The 25,595-nt window shown below is 34.5% G+C and overlaps 1 protein-coding gene across 1 annotated transcript; it reads left to right on the top strand.

Moving 5' to 3' along the window:
- Positions 1–831: 831 nt before the first annotated feature.
- On the top strand, positions 832–15,676 carry LOC117339356 (NAD-dependent protein deacetylase Sirt6-like). The gene is given in 8 exon segments (XM_033900902.1): positions 832–1,012; positions 3,657–3,831; positions 7,403–7,639; positions 10,248–10,334; positions 11,816–11,970; positions 11,972–12,151; positions 12,795–12,988; positions 13,987–15,676. Coding segments are annotated over 7 exon segments (1,182 nt in total). The 5' UTR covers positions 832–1,012; positions 3,657–3,695; the 3' UTR covers positions 14,180–15,676.
- Positions 15,677–25,595: the final 9,919 nt, after the last annotated feature.

Here is a 25,595-nt window from a genome sequence, read left to right as displayed (position 1 = left end):
GGTGACACCGATATCCTTTTCTGAGTCAACAAATGTTAAGTGTTGAGCACTTTCTTTTAATTTGTAGTTATAGGGATCCATATTTGTATATCTGACACGCATAAAAAATGCCTTTGGTACCAGTACCATTCATTGCATTCATAGCAATTGGTATTCATTGCTTCGTTATTAAATTAACCAATATTAAAATAATGTATAAGTCATGATTAAGTGTGAGTATATTGGATATGTTATTTTGGTAAAATGTCATATGATTGTAATATCATGTTCTTAACATTGCCTAGCTATGCCGTATACCGATGGATTAGCTATTGCTTAACATGAAAAAAAAAGAAGATTTTAGTTAAATTAGATCTTGATGTTAATTCACTTGGGCCACCTATGGTGTGATACGTATGATATTCCATTTATTACGTAACAAATGAACAGTCGGTGTTATCCATAATTCAATTAAAAAAAAATAGGATTTCATTCAATCAAATTAGAACTCGATGTTTGGTTTTATTTAACATAAATGTAGATAGAGTTATCAAAAGAGCATTATAGGAGTAAATTGAAAATAAAAAAAAATAAATAAATAAAAAGGATATCACTTCCGAAATATTATAAAGATGGCAAGATTTAATTTTGTCCATCACACATACATTCAATGAATAAAGAAATAAATCAATTGTTATACACATGCATGAATCACACATGTGTTAGATTTAAATTTGAAAAAAAATGACAATTCCTTGCCTCCTCACTTAATCGTCTATTGAAACATGAGCAAGTCTAGAACTCATTCTCAAGCGTTTAACAGACCCAGATTTGGTCTGTTTACGTTCTAGTTTCACTTTGCTTTGACAACAATGATTCAGTATCCACTAACCGAAGCGTCATCAACCGATTTAGACATGACACACCTGTATCTTACATCCAACATCAGGGTAACGTGTCTGGTGTAAATCCACGAGAACATACGTGTAGATTAAGTACGACAAACGAGAAGACAACCAGTTTGAGTTCAAAAGTGAGTACAGGAATCACACATTTTGGTTTTCATTATCTGTGTTAGATATACAATGATAAATGTATAATCTATATCAGTGATTTTCATTATCAGTGTTAGATATATAATCTTTATCAGTGGTTTTCATCAATCTTCATCAACATTTTTATTTTTAATGAAGTACCTACATTTGACCTGTTTTCTTGAAATTCCATATATATAAAACACTACGCCGGTTTGCCCGAGTTTCATGTTTTGGACATCCTGACAGATACATGTAGATGTCAGGTGAAGGACCTATACTACACCCAGCTTAATGTCTCTGGCTATTTTTTGTTCATGCGCCCGTCATAAGTTTCTTGCCATGTAATTCTCTAACAATGTTGGAGCAGTGAAGGAACATGTATTCATCTGTCAGAATATTTTTTTTTTCGTCTGCTCGAATACATGTATTTTGACACTGGTGAGTGTGTGCCTACACAAGAGTTTAAAAACAAGATAAAAGGTATTGAATGGAAAAGAAATGATTATCTGTGTTAACTAAAAACTCGGAAGATTTAACTTTTTACTCATTCGACGAATTCATGCATAATTTTAATATAAACACAAACTTTCTACACTATCATGGACTATAGTAAATGCACTCAAACATCTTCTTAGAAACCATAATGCTTATTTAGAAAGACCCTCTCTGCCAGCTATACCACAGCTTTTGAAAATAGTTTTTCAAGGATAAAAGAGGATGAAAAGATTTGGATAATTGTATTATTACTCCAACATTGTTGCCAACTGGGATCAGAAAGTAGAACCAGTCTAGAAAGTTACAAAAAAGTTATCAAAAGTTACATTGATAAATTCTAAGTTTTCAAAAGGTACAAAATAGTTATAACTTTTTTGTACCTTTTGAAAAAGGTACAGAAAAGGTACTAAAAAGTTATAAAAAAAGTGATATCTTTTTATAACTTATTTTAGAGGGCAATCATATTTTATATAAATGAGGCTGGTGTGACCCACAGGGCCCCAGTGGCAGGACCCCAAAAATGGAAATTTGGTGAATTCCCTACTCCTCCTTAATCCTTGAGTGGATTACATCCAAATTTGTTGTGAAACATCATTTGAGGAGGGCAATCATATTTTGTAAAAATGAGGCTAGTGTGACCCATGGGACCCGAGTGGAAGGGCCGAAAACAGGGAACTTAGTTAAATTTTGCTTTAAAATGCTACTCCTCCTAAACCTTTCAGTGGATTACAACCAAATTTGGTGTGAGACATTATACGGGGACAGCAATCATAATTTATATAAATGAGGTTTGTGGGACCGCTGGGGACAGAGGGGCGAGGCTCCAAAAATGGGAACTTGACTGAAATTTTGCTTTAAGATGCTGCTCCTCCTTTAAGCCACAATGGATAAAAACCAAATTTGATCTCAATGCAAATATAACTGGTTGCCTATAGACAATTTATGGTAATGATGCTGGATTGAGGGGTGTGTCCCTGCTGTAAGTGTTTGTCTCAGATGACAGTTAAGGCCCATGAGCCTCTTCTTTCAGTCACTGTTCAAATTACAGTGGTTCCAATTTAGAATCATGCATCATATTTTTGATATTTTTTTTTTATAAATATTTCTATATCTTTCTTTTATAAAGTAAATATTATTGCTTGCTCTAGTACTTTATGTAACATGCAACATGAGGCAATAATTCATTGTTTATTGGAGTGTCAAGAGGTGCAAAATTTACTTCAGGGATTTGAAACTTTGCTTGACCTATTACTTTTGCCTATAACAAGGACTCTTTTCTTTTTGGAATAATAACACCATATTGTAATCATATGGATAATAAAATTTTACTTGTTATGAAATATTATACAAATGTATCTACAAAACCAGATGTTTCAGCAACTCCTCAGATCTCACTCATCAACGTTATCAAAGATCATTTCCTGGTTCAAAAATTTATAATCAACAGTAAAAGTGAGCGTATTAAAAGGAGGATTTTGAAAAAGGATTGTGAAAATGGAAACCTCTTTTGGAACTATAGTGATATAATCTAAGGGATAACAGTTGTTTTACTGCATGAGGTGAACATTGAGCCAATGAAGATGACTATACACATCAAGATACAATTGTACAATATTCTGTGTGTGTGGATCTTTATGTAATGAAAACAACTTTGAAAAAAAAATTTAAAATGTTTTTGGTATGGTGCTATATATTACCTACATCTTATAATTGTGTAACAGAAAAGGGAAAATGCAATGACCAGACTGGGACTCCAACCCTGGACCTCCGGACTCTAGACAGACACTTGTTTATTTGAGCTACCTTGCAATAGGCGCTCAGCTTACTGGCTGTCAAGTTCCGCTACGATCCTCCCTCCTTCAAAAATCAGCAGAGTCTTCAACTCTGGACCACACATGACCCTATACTACAACTATGGGTATCTAGTTGGGCACCAAATGTAACAGGAGAGGAGAAATGTTTGGAAGTCCTGGATATCGAGTGTCAGTCTGGTCATTGAATTTTTTACCTTTCATAGCATAAGCATTCGATCTGCTACAACACATTGATTATAACTTGTGGTAGATTTCTTTTGACAAAATGATTGATATTTTTTTTGTCATTGTTAGTGTTTATGTTTTAACTTATTGAATAATTATTTTTAAGATTGTGATTTTACATCTGAAGAATTGCGAAGGTCACAAAATGGCTGCTGCACAAGGAAAAGATGAAGATGTTGGCACATATAAGTGTCATCTGAAAACTTGTAAGCTCGGGGGAACCATTGACTCCATGGATGGGAGGGCAGATGTCCGAGGCTACACAGTCAAGGCCAAACCAGGTATTTACTTGTCAAGAATACTATGTTCACTAGACTCCAGAATTCTTTGAGAATTTATTTGGTAATTTTGATCTGACATACATAACCTTAGTATACTCTTTGTTAAACAATATATCAATAATCAGCATGTTAAATTGGAACAACCCATGTTTGAAAGTGTAAAGAGAAAACTAGTTGACTATTACAATATGGAAAAATATACATCAAACATAAATAGTAAGCACACTCTATTCAATTGTAAATGGATGCTTTTCAAAATTATTTGGATAAATAGTGAGAAAAGACTTAATTGTTCCATGCATCTGTCAACAGATCTGAAACATAAATTTATACTAAATATGCTGCCTTTCTATGTAAAGGTTTTTTCATGTATTATTCACCTACCAGCTATAGCTAAGCTTCCTACTTTGTATTCAATATATATATACTGTATATATATAACATAAAAAAACACAAAAAAGTTTTGATGCTAGATTGGAACCTTGTTGAAACAGAGGGTATCAATCTACTGTAGTATTATTGTAAAAAATTATAACTTTTGTAACTTTTCCATACCTAAAATTCTAGGTATTAAAAAGTTACAAAAAAGTACAAAAAATATAAAAAGTTATACCTTTAAAAAGTTATAACTTTTCTTAGGTACTTAAAAGTTACAATAAAAGGTACAGAAAAGTTACAAATTAAGTACAGAAAATGAATTTAAATAGTACAGAATTGCGTAGAAAATATCCTGTTTTAAGAAGATATGAATAGTTCTCAGAAATATTGTTTATGGTCTAAAATACCATGATGCATTATGCAATATTTACTTTACTATTAACTTTAACAATTTAATTCCTGGTTTTAAAGGTTTCACCCCTCACCGACTATAGTCAGCATAGCCCATACTATTATCCTCATGTACTATCATACTCTCATACTCCTGCACTGATACAAGGCCTAATCTAGAATATTTCTCTACACCATAAACACACCATGTTTTACTCTAACTTGATGGTTATCACTAATAAAAGACAGTGTATTGTATCATATGTGTTGGTGGTCCGAAGATAAAGATCTGAATATCGCAGTTGTACTGGGATGGATACACAAAATGTATATACATATATCGAGAAAAAAGTTTGTGTCTATGTAGAGTTGGATATATAAAAAAAACAAACAAAACTTAACAACAAACTTTCTAGTGCTTTCACAGCACAACTTGATGACGTCACAAATAACGTGACGTCACAATGGACATGCGTTCACAAAACATGTTTATAAGGTTGCACCATATTTACTATGGTCTATTGAGACTAGATTTTAATGTTTTCATTAGCTGGTCCTCTTTTTTCTCCAATAAAACAGTATCAGATGAATTTAGTTGATATAAGGTACTACATTGTATTGGTCACCAACACAGTCAGGAATATGTTTATTGACATATAAATTACGTAATGAGCCAGTCTCTATCTGTAGCCAATGTACAGTCATACCAGTTCTAAGTTCATTACTAAATTGACCGATGTAAAAGTCACCACAATGAAAATAAATTATGGCATATACTACACACTTTGATTTACAATTCATATTGGCTTTTACAATAAAATGTAAGCCATGTATGCCAATAGGTGACCTATTACGATCGCCTTTTGTCCAGCGTCGTCCGTCGTGCATTGTCCGTCGTGCTTTGTAATCAATTTACATTTTCAACTACTTCTCACTTACCAACAGGCCCAGAAACCCAATATCAGGTCTGTAGCATGCTGGGATGAAGGTTACCAAGTTTGTTCAAATGGATGACATTGACCTCATTCAAGATCATGCACAGGGGTCAAATATGTTAAAATCTTTAAATGACTTCTCCTTGATAACCAAACAGCCCAGAGACCCAATATTAGGCCTGCAGCATTCTGGGATAAAGGGCTATGTAGTTTGTTCAAATGGATGACCTTGACCTTCATTTAAGGTAACGGGGCAAATATGCTAAAATCTTAAAGTATTTCTTCTCGATAACCAAAAAGCCCACAGACCCAATATTAGGTCTATAGCATGCTTGGAAGAACGGCTACCAAGTTTGTTCAAATGGATGACCTTGACTTTCATTCAAGGACACAGGGGCCAAATATGCTAAAACCTTTGAACAACTTCTTCTTGATAACAAACAGTCCCAGAGACCCAATATTAGGTCTGTAGCATGTTGGGATGAAAGGCTACCAAGTGAGTTCAAATGGATGATCTTGACGTTATATTCACGGTCACAGGGGTCAAATATGCTCAAATATATTAAAACTCTGGTGACTGTTAAGGCACATGGCCTCCTGTATAGAACTCCTTTTCTTGGCTGTTTTTCTTGGAATAACACACCTTTAGTGAGCATTCCGCTGCGCTTAAGTTTTATATTTTCGTGTAACTGCCTCAGAAGTGAAGCATACAGTAGTATGTGCCATTGATTGTTTGTACCTTTTGGAGATAATCTATGAGCAGAATACCATCTGCATCCCAGAAAACCAAGGCCATAACCTACCCACCTGGTGGAACAGTCTTTGCCTTCTTTGGCAGGGGAGAGCCAGGGTGCTTCCATTGTTTTAATTGTTGTTTGGCCTCTGGGGTGAAATGATGGACCCATATTTCATCCATAATGACAGATCTCTTAAAGAAAGTTGGCAAGATTTTCCTCAAAAAGGTAAGATAACACAATAATGTGTGCCTGGTGTGCTTCTGATCAACTGTCAAAAGTCTTGGTACCCATTGGGCCGAAAGCTTTCTCATTACAAGATCCTTGGTCAGAATGGAATGTACTCTTTCCTGTGAAATGCCAACTCTACTGCTATATATCTTTCTTTGACTCGTCTGTCAGTCTTAACAATATCATGAACTTTATTGACCATTTCTGGGGTTGCAACATTGACAGGCCTTCCAGGATGGGGGTCATCCTTATTAGGCTCTGTTGGCCATGTTTAAATTCCACCACCCACCTTTTCACTGTAGCATATGAAGGGGCAACTTTCCCTAGTGTTGCCACCATATCATTATGGATATCCTTAGGTGTTAAACCTTTTTATGCAAATATTGGATCACTGCATGTTCCTTCACCGATTTTGTCTATTTTGCAAAACCAGCTTGTGTTGTTTACTTTAGAGTGCTACTTCATCAATATATACTAGGTAACCGAATGAGACCAGTCCTTGAGTACACGGCCCTATATAGTCAGAGAATAGTAGGACTTAAAAAGAACATCCTTGAGTACCTCCTTCAATATGTGGCTCACAACAAATCATACCCTGCTTGTTAGAGGATTGTTATATTGTTAAAAAACATAAAATTTTCATTTACAATAATATAAAAAAAAACTCCACGAAATTACAAAATGCTTATGGTCTGCCCCAAATGTTTTCCCTTGAACACCTCAACAGATTTTGGGCTGATCAAATCGCCATCATCAGTCCATGCATCCATAAAAACTCTTCTAACCAGTGTTTCTTGAGAAGAACTGATCTTCCAGTGATGGTTGTATGGATGACAGATGACCATTTTGACAGTTTTGACATACAAAAAATATATGCTAAAAAATAGCGGTTTAATTACCCAGAGTTCCTGGTTCAGTGGGATGATGATGGAGTGGGCGTATTCCACATGAGGTGCTGGGAGATACTGAGTGACCTAGCCAACAGTTCCAAGGTCACTGACCTTTGTAGCCAGGAGAAGGCACTTGTTTTGGAAGCGGAGGAGACTGCTGAGTTCCACCAATCCATGGACAGTATCCGGACAGATGCCTCCAGGATAGCTCTCATGATCAAAGAAAGCAAATATCCTATTGCATTCACAGGTAAAAATATACAACATTTATCTTGTTTTCAATATGAATATAGAAGGCCATAGTAGGAGTTACTCTAATCAATTTTGCCCAAAAATTAATTAATATAAAATTGGAAAAGAGTTTTACAATGTATGAATGCTATGCCAAAGGAGCAGGTCAATGTGGCATGTATATAGTGTTAAATACAGTCTTTGTCACTCAGCTGACATAGCAGGTTGGTATGACCTGTATACATGTATATAGTGTTAAATACAGTCTTGTCACTCAGCTGACACAACAGGTTGGTGTAGTCTGTATATATAGTGTAAAATACAGTCTTTGTCACTCGGCTGACATAGCAGGTTGGTGTAGTCTGTATATATAGTGTTAAATACAGTCTTGTCACTCAGCTGACATAGCAGGTGGGTGTAATCTGTATATATAGTGTTAAATACAGTCTTTGTCACTCAGCTGACATAGCAGGTTGGTGTAGTCTGTATATATAGTGTTAAATACAGTCTTTGTCACTCGGCTGACATAGCAGGTTGGTGTAGTCTGTATATATAGTGTTAAATACAGTCTTTGTCACTCAGCTGACATAGCAGGTTGGTGTAGTCTGTATATATAGTGTTAAATACAGTCTTTGTCACTCAGCTGACATAGCAGGTTGGTGTAGTCTGTATATATATTGTTAAATACAGTCTTTGTCACTCAGCTGACATAGCAGGTTGGTGTAGTCTGTATATATAGTGTTAAATACAGTCTTTGTCACTCGGCTGCCACATCAGGTTGGTGTAGTCTGTATATATAGTGTTAAATACAGTCTTTGTCACTCAGCTGACATAGCAGGTTGGTGTAGTCTGTTTATATAGTGTTAAATACAGTCTTTGTCACTCGGCTGACACAACAGGTTGGTGTAGTCTGTATATATAGTGTTAAATACAGTCTTTGTCACTCAGCTGACATAGCAGGTTGGTGTAGTCTGTATATATAGTGTTAAATACAGTCTTTGTCACTCAGCTGACATAGCAGGTTGTTGTAGCCTGTATATATAGTGTTAAATACAGTCTTTGTCACTCAGCTGACATAGCAGGTTGGTGTAGTCTGTATATATAGTGTTAAATACAGTCTTTGTCACTCAGCTGACATACATGTAGCAGGTTGGTGTAGTCTGTATATATAGTGTTAAATACAGTCTTTGTCACTCAGCTGACACAACAGGTTGGTGTAGTCTGTATATATAGTGTAAAATACAGTCTTTGTCACTCGGCTGACATAGCAGGTTGGTGTAGTCTGTATATATAGTGTTAAATACAGTCTTTGTCACTCAGCTGACATAGCAGGTTGGTGTAGTCTGTATATATAGTGTTAAATACAGTCTTTGTCACTCAGCTGACGTAGCAGGTTGGTGTAGCTGTATATATAGTGTTAAATACAGTCTTTGTCACTCAGCTGACATAGCAGGTTGGTGTAGTCTGTATATATAGTGTTAAATACAGTCTTTGTCACTCAGGTGACACAACAGGTTGGTGTAGTCTGTATATATAGTGTTAAATACAGTCTTTGTCACTCGGCTGCCACATCAGGTTGGTGTAATCTGTATATATAGTGTTAAATACAGTCTTTGTCACTCAGCTGACATAGCAGGTTGGTGTAGTCTGTATATATAGTGTTAAATACAGTCTTTGTCACTCAGCTGACACAACAGGTTGGTGTAGTCTGTATATATAGTGTTAAATACAGTCTTTGTCACTCAGCTGACGTAGCAGGTTGGTGTAGCTGTATATATAGTGTTAAATACAGTCTTTGTCACTCAGCTGACATAGCAGGTTGGTATGACCTGTATACATGTATATAGTGTTAAATACAGTCTTTGTCACTCAGCTGACACAACAGGTTGGTGTAGTCTGTATATATAGTGTTAAATACAGTCTTTGTCACTCAGCTGACATAGCAGGTTGGTGTAGCTGTATATATAGTGTTAAATACAGTCTTTGTCACTCAGGTGACACAACAGGTTGGTGTAGCCTGTATATATAGTGTTAAATACAGTCTTTGTCACTCAGCTGACATACAGGTTGGTGTAGTCTGTATATATTGTGTTAAATACAGTCTTTGTCACTCGGCTGCCACATCAGGTTGGTGTAATCTGTATATATAGTGTTAAATACAGTCTTTGTCACTCGGCTGCCACATCAGGTTGGTGTAGCGGTATATATAGTGTTAAATACAGTCTTTGTCACTCAGCTGACATATCAGGTTGGTGTAGTCTGTATATATATTGTTAAATACAGTCTTTGTCACTCGTCTGATTGAGTGGGATGATAAGATATGGTCACTAAGCTCATGGAAAGGATCAGTTTGGTTTATAAATATGGTCTCTGTCATTCAGAGGACAGAGTAGATTAGTACGGCTTTTACATACAAAGTCTATATGTACATGGTGATGGGTTCTGAGTCTGTCACTCGATCAGCTGACGGAGCTGTGGTTTAAAACTATCACACTGGAGACTAGAGATTGATTCCTTTTGGAGCATTCAACAGGAATTTTCATAAAAGTTTTGAGTCAATATTTAGTGTCAGACTGTTTTAATATACTGCTTCATCAGTAGAATGATCTTCATTTTTAAATTTACAGGAGCCGGAATTTCAACATCAGCTGGTATTGGAGACTTCCGTGGTATTCATGGAAAGTGGACGAACCGGGACAAGGAAAAAGACCATGGTGAGTAAGACAATATTTTCATGCTAGCCAGTTTACGGAAGAATCAGGAATCGGTTTCATTATATATCTGATGTAAAGATATTATCATGGAAATGATGGCGAGTTATCCACCATGCAGCTTTGTGAACGATAATTTGATTTTGACCAAATTTCATCTGAAGCATCCTTGAGGGAAGCAGAACCATGTGGTATGTATGATCAGTGGGTCTCGGCCTGAGGGGCTTGACCCAATAGGGGAAATATAACAAATTCTTCAAAATGCTTCTTGTTCTCTATGAATTAAAGGATTTGGTCCATGTTAGACCAGAATAATCCTTGGGTGAACGGGACTTTGTATAAAATGTGGAATAAAACAACAAGTCAACTGATCAGAAGTCAAGGTGAAAGATCATGTTCAAGGTCAAATATTGTATCTTTTCACTGATGAATATTTTGTATAGCATTTTGGAACAAATTTGGTTGGAATTTAAAACATACTGGGGTATGTCAACAGACCACAGGCCAAGGTCTCTGTGTCAAAGGTCAAGGTCAAGTTTGGTATCTTTTCATTGCAAAACATTTTGTTATGACAAATTGGTCTGAATTAAACATCACATTAACTGACCAAAGGTGAAGGTCAATGGGTCAGAAGTCAAAGTCAAGGTCATAGATAGTTTCTTTTCACTGATGAACATTTTGTTATGCTATTATCAAGCAAAGTTGGCCAGAATTAAACTTTTAGTCAACTGACCACAGACCAGTTAATTGTGTCAAAGGTCATGGTCAGATTTTGTATCTTTTCATTTTTAAGATTTGGATATTGACTGAATAAATGTCCAGATTAATGATCAATGTTACTTGGGCAACTTAAGATCAAAGGTCATGTCCAGATTTTCTAATTTCTCACTGATAAAAATTTGGTCTTGACATTATCAGAAAAAGTCGGTTAGGATTAAACATACTTAACAATATATGTCAACTGACCAAATATCAAGGTCACTTGGTGAAGTTCATTTGGGTACAAAGGTAAAGGGAAATTTGATTTCCAAAAAAATGATGGCCATGGACTAGATAAAACAAAATTAGCTTACAAATGAGTATTTTACTGGTGTATGGCAGATGGAAACAAGAGTCACATCATTGTGTAGTTTGCTTCCAGATTTCAAACATTGGATGTCAAACTGAACCTCAACCATATGGGCAGATGGTTTCTTGGTGATTGTGGTTGATATGTAGCCACACAACAGGGCACCTACCGACCTGTCAGTATTCTAGTTTGCATTGAATTTTCATTTGAAGCAGAATGCTAAATTAAGTTAAAGAAAAGAGTTGACAGAAATACATGTTAGTCTGAGGAACAGATCCCAAAATAGGAAAAGTATTTGTAATATAACTTAAGAATACCTTGCCATAATTACTGAAATATCCATGTGGGTGATACTGGCCCCATGGGCCTCTTGTTCAGTGTTGTTATTGTTATTTTAATAAAACTGTTATTACAGGGAGCCAGAAAGCTGGAAAAACAAAAGCCAGACGAAATACCATGTCCCTCCGTCCTACATACACCCATGAGGCTCTACTGAAGCTCATTGAGTTGGGCCACCTACAGTATATCATAAGTCAAAATACGGACGGTCTTCATCGTCTGTCTGGTGTTCCCCGAGGACAAAATTTCAGAACTACATGGAAATGGCTTTGTAGAAAAATGTGAAAAATGTGAGAAGCGTTATGTGATGAATCACAACCATCGACTAGGCCCCAAGGATCCGAAAGTTCCTGTGAAGAAATGTGAACACTGTAGAATTAATCACAGAACTGGTAGGATTTGTCCTAATGTAGTGAGTAAATTATCTCCTTTATAGCTATATTTGTTGGTTTATTATGATAATGAGAAGAATTTCATGTAAAATGTTTTACTATATCTGTCTGTCCATCCGTCTGTCCTTCATCCGTCCGTCTGTCTGTAGACACATCTTATCTGGACAACTCCTTCTAAACTGGTGGGCTGATTCCAATGACACAAATAGAGAGGACTATGTATAGATGTGCATGCAGCTGTTTAAATTCAAAATTTTTGTTGCCATGGTAACTGGTCACTATAAACAGGTTTTTGTTGTCCAGACAACTCTTCCAAAACCTGTGGACTGATTTCAACATAACTTATGACTAAATTATCTTTATTATGAACAACACATATTCCAGCCATTCTGAATTTCAGAAATAGGGGCATGGTCAGGTTATCTTAGTTAGCCTCTAAATAACAGTTCCAGTTGTCCATTGACTCATGCGGATTGCGGGGGTATTAGTCAGGCATCCTGGTGACAGTTCTAGTTATGCTGGGACACAATATTTCCTTACTCTATCTATCCAGTACTGGAACACACGACAGCCGAGCTGTGTTTTGGATACAATGACTAGGCCCATCCCTGGGACATACCTGTAAACTTTGGTCATACATGCACATTAACTTTGCTGTTACAGAAATGCAAGGGCTATTTGATGAATACCATTATCAACTTTGGAGACAACCTGGAGGAGCATGTACTGGATAGTGCCAATGACAATGCCAAGAAAGCAGACATGGTACTGACTCTAGGCTCGACTCTGAGGGTCTCTCCAGCTAACAGTCTGGTCACTAAGGGTCAGAAACCTATCCAACTTGTCATTTGTAACAGGTGAAGTAACTTAACATTCATCAGGAGGTTTCTTAACTTTAGGAAGGGAGTGAAGTTTTTTTTTTCAAATTTGATCACAGTGAATTTTACAAAAAATGGCAGATATCATTGTATGTACCAAGTGGTATTATCCGGTATAATCCGATGACGAGTGTCAAAATTACTCTTTGTTCATGTCTAGTTTTTTGTCTGCAGTTCGTCTGTCTCTTACCAGTTTGGATCAATTTAGATTTTGATAGTTGAAGTTGCAATATCTTTTTCATTTCTGTATAGACCATTCTCCTTTTCACTAATTAGGCATTCCCAACTTCTAGGCTTGTCAGAGAACTATTGCTCACAGGGGGTCATCTTTGATTTTAGTTAAGTTGAAGTTAGCTTTTTAGCAGATGTAATTGTAAATACAGGTCTACTGTAACATTCTTATTTTGTTTTTATTTTATTCTTATTTTCAATACAACACAATAGTCAGACCTGAGACAATGGGATGATTGGTACACATTTCATTCTTTGGGAATTCTGACCAATCAGAAAACTGCTTTCTAGTTATTTTGGTTAACTCTATAAAGTAACTGCTATCTACACAGATTACCTGATGAAAGATCTGTTTCAAACACATAATTCTAAAGACTTTGAAACTCAGACATATATGCTATAATGAAAAACAAAATGTGTATTTATCAATTAAATTCATTGACCATTAGTAGCTGCATGCACATGTATTGCATGTTTCGGTAGCAGCCTCTATGATGGGGATCAACAAAATGTGTTTCACACAAAAGAGTTTCAAAATTTAATATGTATGGTGGTACATATATTTGATTGGATGCTATTTTTATAGATTCTTTGTTCCAATTGTCCCACAGTCCCTGTCAATGAGCGTCGGCACTGGGTTACTGAGGATAAAATATTAAATGTATGCCGTATCATTATGTTTTAAACATACAATAAATTTCTGATGTCAAATGCCTGTGGGATTTATTTGTGTTGATGTTCTGCAGACAAACAACACCGTACGATGACATTTGTGAGAGGAGAGACCCTTCCACCAAAGCTCAGCTTGGCTGTCGTGTGTTCGGAGACTGTGACGACTTGATGAGGGCGGTCATGCGTCAGGTTATGGACCCTGCTGAGTTGGAGGAGTGGGAAAAGGGTCGACAAGAAAGGATAAAATCTTACAATAGTCAGAGGTAGAAATAGAGGGGATAAAGTCTTACCACAGCCAGCACCAGAACTTAACTGTGTTACACAATATTGATTTAAACTTGATTTTATTGACTGCCAAACATTGACACATGCATTGATTAATTTGAGAGAGTTCCACTGTGTTCATAGCTGATGTTTGAAAATAGATATGGCATTCATAGCTGATGTTTGAAAATAGATATGGCATTCAAAGCTAATGTTTGAAAATAAATATGGCATTCATAGCTGATGTTTGAAAATAGATATGGCATTCATAGCTGATGTTTGAAACTAGATATGGCATTCATAGCTGATGTTTGAAAATAGATATGGCATTCAAAGCTAATGTTTGAAAATAAATATGGCATTCATAGCTGATGTTTGAAAATGGGTATGGCATTCATAGCTGATGTTTGAAAATAGATATGGCATTCATAGCTGATGTTTGAAAATAGATATGGCATTCATAGCTGATGTTTGAAAATAGATATGGCATTCATAGCTGATGTTTGAAAATAGATATGGCATTCAAAGCTGATGTTTGAAAATAAATATGGCATTCATAGCTGATGTTTGAAAATAGATATGGCATTCATAGCTGATGTTTGAAAATAGATATGGCATTCAAAGCTAATGTTTGAAAATAAATATGGCATTCATAGCTGATGTTTGAAAATAGATATGGCATTCATAGCTGATGTTTGAAAATAGATATGGCATTCTTTGTTATTGCCCCTTGATTATATAATGTTCCTATGCAGTAAATCCCACAAATTCTTTGGAAACACGCTGTCAGAGTATACCACTAATTTAGAATTGATTATCATATTGTTGTCACGATTATAAAGTATGTAACAAATAAACTGCTTTGATTTTTACCCATGTCATATAATAAATACTGATATCTGAATTGATTAGGTTCAGGTGACAATTTGAGTTTCTTTTAAATTTACTTCTCTGTAATAGTCAGTACTCTATATAGCTAGTGTTTACTTAAGCATTGAACTGTTTTTGTATGTATTTATTACCTATTTGAATGCCAGAGCTTTGCAAGCAAGCAACATAAAATGCGTGGTAGATCTGGTCAGTGGATGAAACAGCTGGAACATGGTCGCGTGCTGATTGGAAAACAAAATGGTACATGGAAAATTTAATAAACACTTCAGTTTTGTCCAACATTTTATCATCAATATAATGTGCACACGCCACGTTTTCATAATAATTGATGTTGGCAAAATACTTCCTCGTTGAAATTTATTTTAAACTATGTTTTGATTTTTACATTGAATACATTGTAATTCCGTTCTGTGTTGTATAAACACGCTAAGAATTGTGTCGCCTGATGCATGGTATTTAAACATACATCACGACACAGCTCTCAAAGACTATATAATGACAATGCCATTCAAATGTAAATACATCTCTGTATGTAGATATGTACTCTGTTGTTACATTTCTGTATGTAGATATGTACTCTGGTGTTACATCTCTGTATGTAGATATGTACTCTGTTGTTACATTTCTGTATGTAGATATGTACTCTGGTGTTACATCTCTGTATGTAGATATGTATTCTGTTGTTTACATCTCTGTATGTAGATATGTATTCTGGTGTTACATCTCTGTATGTAGATATGTACTCTGTTGTTACATCTCTGTATGTAGATATGTACTCTGTTGTTACGTCTCTGTATGTAGATATGTACTCTGTTGTTACATCTCTGTATGTAGATATGTACTCTGGTGTTACATCTCTGTATGTAGATATGTATTCTGTTGTTACATCTCTGTATGTAGATATGTACTCTGTTGTTACATCTCTGTATGTAGATATGTACTCTGTTGTTACATCTCTGTATGTAGATATGTACTCTGTTGTTTACATCTCTGTATGTAGATATGTACTCTGGTGTTACATCTCTGTATGTAGATATGTACTCTGTTGTTACATCTCTGTATGTAGATATGTACTCTGGTGTTACATCTCTGTATGTAGATATGTACTCTGTTGTTACATCTCTGTATGTAGATATGTACTCTGTTGTTACATCTCTGTATGTAGATATGTAGTCTGTTGTTACATCTCTGTATGTAGATATGTACTCTGTTGTTACATCTCTGTATGTAGATATGTAGTCTGTTGTTACATCTCTGTATGTAGATATGTACTATGTTGTTTACATCTCTGTATGTAGATATGTACTCTGTTGTTTACATCTCTGTATGTAGATATGTACTCTGTTGTTACATCTCTGTATGTAGATATGTACTCTGTTGTTTACATCTCTGTATGTAGATATGTACTCTGTTGTTACATCTCTGTATGTAGATATGTACTATGTTTACGTCTCTGTATGTAGATATGTACTCTGTTGTTACATCTCTGTATATAGATATGTACTCTGTTGTTACATCTCTGTATGTAGATATGTAGTCTGTTGTTACATCTCTGTATGTAGATATGTACTCTGTTGTTTACATCTCTGTATGTAGATATGTACTCTGTTGTTTACGTCTCTGTATGTAGATATGTACTCTGTTGTTACATCTCCTGTATGTAGATTTGTACTCTGTTGTTACATCTCTGTATGTAGATATGTACTCTGTGTTACAATCTCTGTATGTAGATATGTAGTCTGGTTGTTACAATCTCTGTATGTAGATATGTACGCTGTTGTTTACAGTCTCTGTATGTAGATATGTTCTCTGTGTTACTCTCTGTATTAGTATATGTACTCTGGTGTTCATCTCTGTATGTAGATATGTCTCTGTTGTTACCTCTCTGTATGTAGATATGTAGCTCTGGTGTACATCTCTGTATGTAGATATGTACTCTGTTGTTTACATCTCTGTATATAGATATGTACTCTGTTGTTACATCTCTGTATGTAGATATGTAGTCTGTTGTTACATCTCTGTATGTAGATATGTACTCTGGTGTTACATCTCTGTATGTAGATATGTACTCTGTTGTTACATCTCTGTATGTAGATATGTAGTCTGTTGTTACATCTCTGTATGTAGATATGTAGTCTGTTGTTACATCTCTGTATGTAGATATGTACTCTGTTGTTTACATCCTCTGTATGTAGATATGTAGTCTGGTGTTACATCTCTGTATGTAGATATGTACTATGTTGTTTACATCTCCTGTATGTAAATATGTACTCTGTTGTTTACATCTCTGTATGTAGATATGTAGTCTGGTGTTACATCTCTGTATGTAGATATGTAGTCTGGTGTTACATCTCTGTATGTAGATATGTATTCTGGTGTTACATCTCTGTATGTAGATATGTACTATGTTGTTTACATCTCTGTATGTAGATATGTACTCTGTTGTTACATCTTTGTATGTAGATATGTACTCTGTTGCTACATCTCTGTATGTAGATATGTACTCTGGTGTTACATCTCTGTATGTAGATATGTACTCTGTTGTTTACGTCTCTGTGTGTAGAAATGTACTCTGTTGTTTACATCTCTGTATGTAGATATGTACTCTGGTGTTACATCTCTGTATGTAGATATGTACTCTGTTGTTACATCTCTGTATGTAGATATGTACTATGTTGTTTACGTCTCTGTATGTAGATATGTACTCTGTTGTTACATCTCTGTATGTAGATATGTACTCTGTTGTTACATCTCTGTATGTAGATATGTACTCTGTTGTTTACATATCTGTATGTAGATATGTTCTCTGGTGTTACATCTCTGTATGTAGATTATGTAAATATGTACTCTGTTGTTTACATCTCTGTATGTAGATATGCACTCTGTTGTTACATCTCTGTATGTAGATATGTACTCTGTTGTTTACGTCTCTGTATATAGATATGTACTATGTTGTTTACATCTCTGTATGTAGATATGTACTCTTTTGTTACATCTCTGTATGTAGATATGTACTCTGTTGTTTACATCTCTGTATATAGATATGTAGTCTGTTGTTACATCTCTGTATGTAGATATGTAGTCTGTTGTTACATCTCTGTATGTAGATATGTAGTCTGTTGTTACATCTTTGTATGTAGATATGTAGTCTGTTGTTACATCTCTGTATGTAGATATGTACTCTGTTGTTACATCTCTGTATGTAGATATGTAGTCTGTTGTTACATCTCTGTATGTAGATATGTAGTCTGTTGTTACATCTCTGTATGTAGATATGTATTCTGTTGTTTACATCTCTGTATGTAGATATGTATTCTGTTGTTTACATCTCTGTATGTAGATATGTACTCTGTTGTTTACGTCTCTGTATATATATATATATATACTCTGTTGTTTACGTCTCTGTATGTAGATTATGTAAATATGTACTCTGTTGTTTACAATGTTTTGTGTGTTTGTTTAGTTATTTGTTAGCAATACTACAAATTTGAATAGTTCCTCTATCGTTCATTCATCTTAGTATCAAAGAACACTGCGTTTTTTAAATAAAACCATCCTCACGACTGTTAATCGTTGGTGTTTTTTCTGTTACGTACATAAATAAAGGTGAACATGTCTACATTGGTAGAATTATAATTAACATTGAAGGGTTAGTTCTCATAGGTTATAGAAATCTTCCCTTACTTTGATGTCTTCCTGATCACCAATGTTTTGTCGACCATTTTATGCTGGTGAGCTATTCACATTTTACATAATCCTTTGTTTAAGAAATTCAATATATGTCAGTAGGTACTTTCATGATCATGTATGTTACCTGTGCGAGGTGTAAGTTACCTTTAGCAGCCCAATGAGTTACCTTTAGCAGTCCAATGAGTTTCCTTTAGCAGTCCAATAAGTTACCTTTAGCAGCCCAATGAGTTACCTTTAGCAGTCCAATAAGTTACCTTTAGCAGCCCAATGAGTTACCTTTAGCAGTCCAATGAGTTACCTTTAGCAGTCCAATAAGTTACCTTTAGCAGTCCAATGAGTTACCTGTAGCAGTCCAATGAGTTACCTGTAGCTGTCCAATATTGAAATATTGGACTGTTATAGGTAACTATGTCAAAAATAACACAGTCACAGATGAGTCTTCAATCAAAGTAAACTTCTTTTTTTTTATTATTGAACGCTTTTGTCAACAAATGAATTTAAACATATTTATTGTCCAAAATAGAAACAAAGGATTTGTCACAAGTTATGACAACTTATGAAGCCATCTCCTATCAATAAAACATTTTACACAATTGATGACATAGACATTTACAAAGTTTAAATAAGTCAATTTTACATAATTATGCAAATAGTGATATAAAGATGGACACAACTTGCATGTTTAAAATCTCTTGCTGGATTTGATGAAAGCCTGCACATGTTCGAACACATAATTATTTATATCCAAAGCCAAGTCTTCCTTACCAAAAAGTAACAAATTTAGATTAATTTGTATGTTCAAGTAATTTAATGCATTAAACATTTCTGAACGGGAAGTAGAACAGTATTGACACTCGAAAAGGAAATTGTATGCATTTTCACAAAAATGCCCTACAATATGTACATTGTGAGTCTTGAACTAGATTTACATGGAAGAGATCACCTTTAAGGGAGCTACAATGGTGTCTTAGCCTAGCATGTATAATATTTAATTTTCTTTCCCCATAACTATAGAAGCAGGGCTGAGTTTTGGGAACATTTGGGAGAGAGCTAATTTAAAAGGTGAGAGAGGTAGGTATTTGATAACATCATCTAAAGAGTTCCAGTTACTTCCAGTCAACAAATAGTAAGATTGATGCTCAGAAAGAATGCATTGAACTTAAACGGTATTACCAAACACATGCACTAAAAGTGTTACCCTTAGACTTTTTAAACGAACATTAATGTTCGGTTATTGCCATCAAGAACTGGACTGAGAAATATGACCATATTTGGTAGCCACATTCACCAATACGCCATCTACTGTCTGTTTCAATGAAATATGGCTGCCCCCATTGCCTTACGCTTCAAATAATTTACTTGCAAAAACATCTTCGTTTTATGTAGTAGTTTTACCGAAAATGTTGAAATGTATTCAGTAGATGTTTTCAAGATGCATACGATTTGAGAAATGCATAACGCTAGCGAAATGTGAAGACTAAATGAACCTGAACTTTACGAAAAACTCCAGGTGGACTAAGACCACAATTAGCTTCGCTATATGTTTCATTGTAACATTAAAATTCATAATAAATTCCCAACATCTCATATGCAACTTTCCATCTCACCTGGCCAAGACCAACATCTGAGAAGCAAAATATAAAAGTTTCAACCCAGCATGTTGGGCATTTTCTGGAGATAGCTGTCAAAATGTGTCACCAACGTGGATTATATACATCCGGGTCAGGGGTAGAGGTCAAATCAGGACTCATCACACAGGGTCCTGGAGCACATAATAAATGATCAATATTATTATTTTACATCACAAAACATAGATTGACATCTCTGCTATAAATCCACATTAAATTCATCAACAGAAATCAAGTTCAAAGAGGCATTTGATTGGTTTTCCTGAGATACATACATTTTTGAGGGGACTTCATTCGTGGGGCCTGAACCCGGAAGTACTTAATTGTGGTCTTAGTCCAGGTCAATATATTTATGTAAATAAATATTGCGCAGGCGCATTCGTCTCCGGATGTTTAGAAAGTTTTGCTCTTCCGTGTTCATTCCAAAACGGCTGACATTATAGCATCGGTCTGCAAATATGTCCGCGATTTACTTAAATGTGTATTATATATATTCTAGAATGTTACATCATTATCAACTAGATGAATATTTCTATAATTTAGAGAAAGAAATATATCAATAACGGCATACGAGACGATACATTGTATCATACTATAGGTTACTGTACTGCGTACAGTACATGTTTGCGAGAAAGGTAGATACTAGGTGGCATTTGTGGTCAGGGTGACTGGTCATAGCGTTAACATTGTCATCGATTTCCATATTCCATTTTCCTTTGACGAAAACGACCAATAAATCAAATGCAAATGATAATATCTTGTTGCCATGTGCACGAGATTGGTTGTTGTAGGCGATACTTGGAACGTATTTACTGTTGTAAGGGAGGTAACTGCAAGATTACGGAAATCAAACGTTAAACCAATTTGATTGGTCGATTCTTCCATGACTTTGGCAGGGGGTTTACAATCGAAGTGACAGATAACTACGGCAATATATTAAGATGATATCAACAATAACACTTTTAGATACGTGTGGTCGGCAGTTGTCATGTTTAAAATGAACAATTATATAGCTTGTTTTTATTTCGGCAAAGTCGAGAATATTTACTGAAACGGACCACAGGTGAAGCAGACTTGGAAATACCGAAACGAAGAAAAATGGGGCTCAATTATAATATAAATTGGCATTATTTTCAGAGAATTGACCCACATATATGTTTTTCAATGCCTAATTGTATCATATGTAAAATATTAGAGGTTTACGAATTTTAAATTAATTTTTCATTTGCGAATCGCGGCCCGATTGTCGTTAGAGTTGAATTACCGAAATGGCCGATAGTGGACCCGAATCGATATTTTTACGAGAGAATGGACCCAATATAGGATCTATTAATCTTTGGTGTGTGTATATCTAGAGACCATATGCATTTTTTTCCTTTACCTGGAAGTATTTTGAAAGAATTTGCAAAATACCGAATTCACGATCAAATTTTCGATTGTGACGAACTACTGAGACGGTGTTAAGTTCATGTTAAGTCAATCTGATTGAAATCAGCTGTTACATATGTACACATGGCTACGTTTACTATGCAATACGCCTACGTATTTGTTTTTCAAAGACGGAAAACGGAAATCCGGATTATCTAAAAACAAATGCAAAAAGACTTGTGATATTCACTTAATTTAACATTCAGCCATTAATTGTTATTTGTAGTTTTATAACTTCTGAAATAGTGTGATCGATTCTCTATATAATATTGCTGTGGAACTTGTGTTATTTTTCAAACAAATTCATTTTGATAATTTTTTAATTTAGAACGTTCATCAAGTCATGTTCAAGACTTGAAATTCTCGCTACACCATACTTCAAACACAGTAATCAATGAATTGATAAATTGAAAATTGAAGTCACGCAAATGAGTTAAAGGGTTTTAGACACAAAAAGGTTAAAGTTGTCTATAGGTTGGTTTTCTGAAAAGCCAGTCAAATTACCCTCACACTCCTGGGGTTGTGTATATACACGCTGAGATACAGGGCACAGCATGGGCCCATCTGGACCACTGACCTATATGCAAAATTTCATTCTGATAACGAGGTCGGTCAGCCTCCTACGTCACAGGTTCACTGCTGCCGAGATGATAGTATAACTAACGTTATAAACACCCAAATGTGTGTCGCATTAAATCACTATTTACACACTATCTATCAAAGGTTTTGTGATGTGGGAATACTTTACATTAATATATTGGGTTACAACAGTGAATTGGTTACATGTACTCCAGTGATGATCCCGTTATTCATTAAACAACTGTATTAAATTCAACTTTATTCCATAAGTTGTTTTACAACTTATTGGATAAAATAGTATATAACATTAATGGACAAAGGCATCCACTCTTACATGATTTATAATTCAATAAGCTAATTTGTCAGATTTGTTACATGGAAACAGAGAAATAATCATTAAAAATGATTATATTCTAATTAAAATCTTATAAAAAATCTTTCCTTTAGTTTATTTGTTAGTGATAAATATTTTCCTAAATTGTTAAGTTCTTTTATATTTTCTACTTTGAGTAACTGAATACGTTTAAACATACTAGGGTATTTAAAATGATATGTTTTAATCAAATCAATACGAATATCTGCGTAACATTTTCACCACATCAAATACATTTCCTTCATAACATTCATAAAACATTCTTTAAGAAAATTGTCAAAAAAGGACGTTGTTTGAATACATTACTGTAAAATTGATCAGAACAGTAACTGATTTCTTCAAACATTTACCCAAGACTGACAGTTAAAAGTTACTGATTTAAATAAAGAATCCAAGGATCTTTAGTTTCCAACATGTCATCATAACATGCTTTGAGTAAAAAATTATCTGGACGCTTTAATTTCAACCAATATTTAAAAATTCTTGATTTAATATGTACAAAGGAAATCCTCAAAGTTCAATGTACAAAAAACCCATGTATCGTCTCAGATAAAAAAAAAAATCAGTTCTGTGATTACGTACTATCTAATTAAATTACATCAGGATGAGACAACTGTATTTCAAACTACTGCATTTTTATCAAATCTTTATCTTGCAAAATTAAGAAATGGATATTTTTATGGTAATATTACGTCAGGAAAGGGTATAAAACATGTTCTTAAAAGTGTACAAAATCTTATCAAATTATACCTAAAATAAAATGGTTAACAAGGCTAGGAAAATTAATCACCGTAAAAAGACTGCACAAGTGAGATCATTTTGTCACCTCACTGTATAGTAGACCAGAGATGTATATATCACATATGTGATATTTACATCTCTAAGTAGACCTATAGTGTATATGCCATTGTTTGAATTTTTAAAATTAAAAAAAAATATAAAAAGATGACATGTGATATTAGTAAATTACCAAGGTTATTATATTGTCCGCTGGTCTACTATTTTGATTATACAATTACGGACATGAGGTGTGGAAAGAAAATCTAAACATGTAAGATGATAAAATCAGGACATTCACTGTCATTGCTTTCAATGTTTACAAAATAATATGGGGCTCTTTGAAGTTTCCCTCTATAAATGCAAGGCAGATTCTAGCCTAGTGATACTGGTGAGGTGAACCAGATAACGCGTCGGACCACGTGACCACCTAGCTCATTAAAATTTTTCAGCCAGCAGCAATATCCCCCTACTGGCCTTAAACAGATAAACAGCTTTGGAAGGCGAGGTAAAACATGTGTCAGCCAACATTTATGGGGTCGGGCTAACAGAAAATGGAAAAATACCCTATGTGTCCAAAACCCTTTAATATTTACCTAAATAATTTTTCAATATACAACACATGTTCAGATGACTATTTGTGCCATGCTGTTACAAGATTTCAGTTATAATTCTAAGATTGAATTAGTATGTAAATATATGTTATACTGTCAATATCCACAAAGCGAGTGTAGTCTACTGTACTCGGTCATGCCGTAGATAGCGGTACATATACGTACTGCTTACATCTCGTGCTTACTTGTGTGAACTATAAATCAATAACAAAAATGGTTCATATATTTCTATATATGACTTCACAAATTATGCGGTGTCTGAAGATCTGAATGAAGTGAATAAACGATGTATTAAATTATTTTTATGAAATATTCAAGTCATAGATCATTCTTTTTTTAAAAGTACTGATTTCAGGTCCATTTTGGTAATTCAACTATAACGGCAATTAAAATACTTCTCGTTTTTTTGTTAAAGCTGGAAAACGGAAATCCGGATTATCTAAAAACAAATGCAAAAAGACTGGTGATATTCACTTAATTTGATATTCAGCCGTTAATTATTATTTGTAGTTTTATAACTTTTGATATATTGTGATTGATTCTCTATATAATATTGCTGTGGAACTTGTGTTATTTTTCAAACAAATTCATTTTAATAATTTGTTAATTTAAAATTTTCATCAAGTCATGATCAGGACTTGAAATTCTCACTATACCATACTTCAAACACGGAGTAATCAATGAATTGATAAACTGAAAATTTACCTTAAATAATTTTTCAATATACAACACATGTTCAGATGACTATTTGTGCCATGCTGTTACAAGATTTCAGTTACAATTCTAAAATTGAATTAGTATGTAAATATATGTTATCCTGTCAATATCCACAAAGCGAGTGTAGTTTACTGTACTCAAAGTCATGCCAGTAGATAGCGGTACATATACTTACTGCTTACATCTAGTGCTTACTTGTGTGAATAAATCAATAACAAAATGGTTCATATATTTCTATATATGACTTCACAAATTATGTGGTGTCTGAAGATCTGAATGAAGTGAATAAACGATGTATTACATTATTTTTATGAAATATTCAAGTCATAGATCATTCTCTTAAAAATATTGATTTCAAGTCCATTTTGGTAATTTTACTATGACGGCAATCAGGCCTAGAATGGCGAATAAGCCCCTAATATTTTACATATGATTAATTTTGACATTGGAGAACATAAAATTGTGTCCATTCTCTAAGCACTGGTAGAATGTACAGAATAGAGCTTCATAAATATATTCTCAAAATTACTAATTACCCCGGTAAATATAACATTTTACATAAACCTCCCATGACTGATGGTGAACTTAAACTTGCAAATCTCCTGTGTCATTCCAATTTTGATATGTGTAAATATATACACGTACTGTATATATATATATATATATATATATAGTGAAAAAATAATAGTAGTCCTTGTGTAAGAAAATATATGGAAAAATTA

This window comes from Pecten maximus, chromosome 1 (genome assembly GCF_902652985.1).
Source record: "Pecten maximus chromosome 1, xPecMax1.1, whole genome shotgun sequence".
NCBI classification, from domain to species: Eukaryota; Metazoa; Mollusca; class Bivalvia; order Pectinida; family Pectinidae; genus Pecten; species Pecten maximus.
This window is presented reverse-complemented; position numbering and strand designations above follow the sequence as displayed.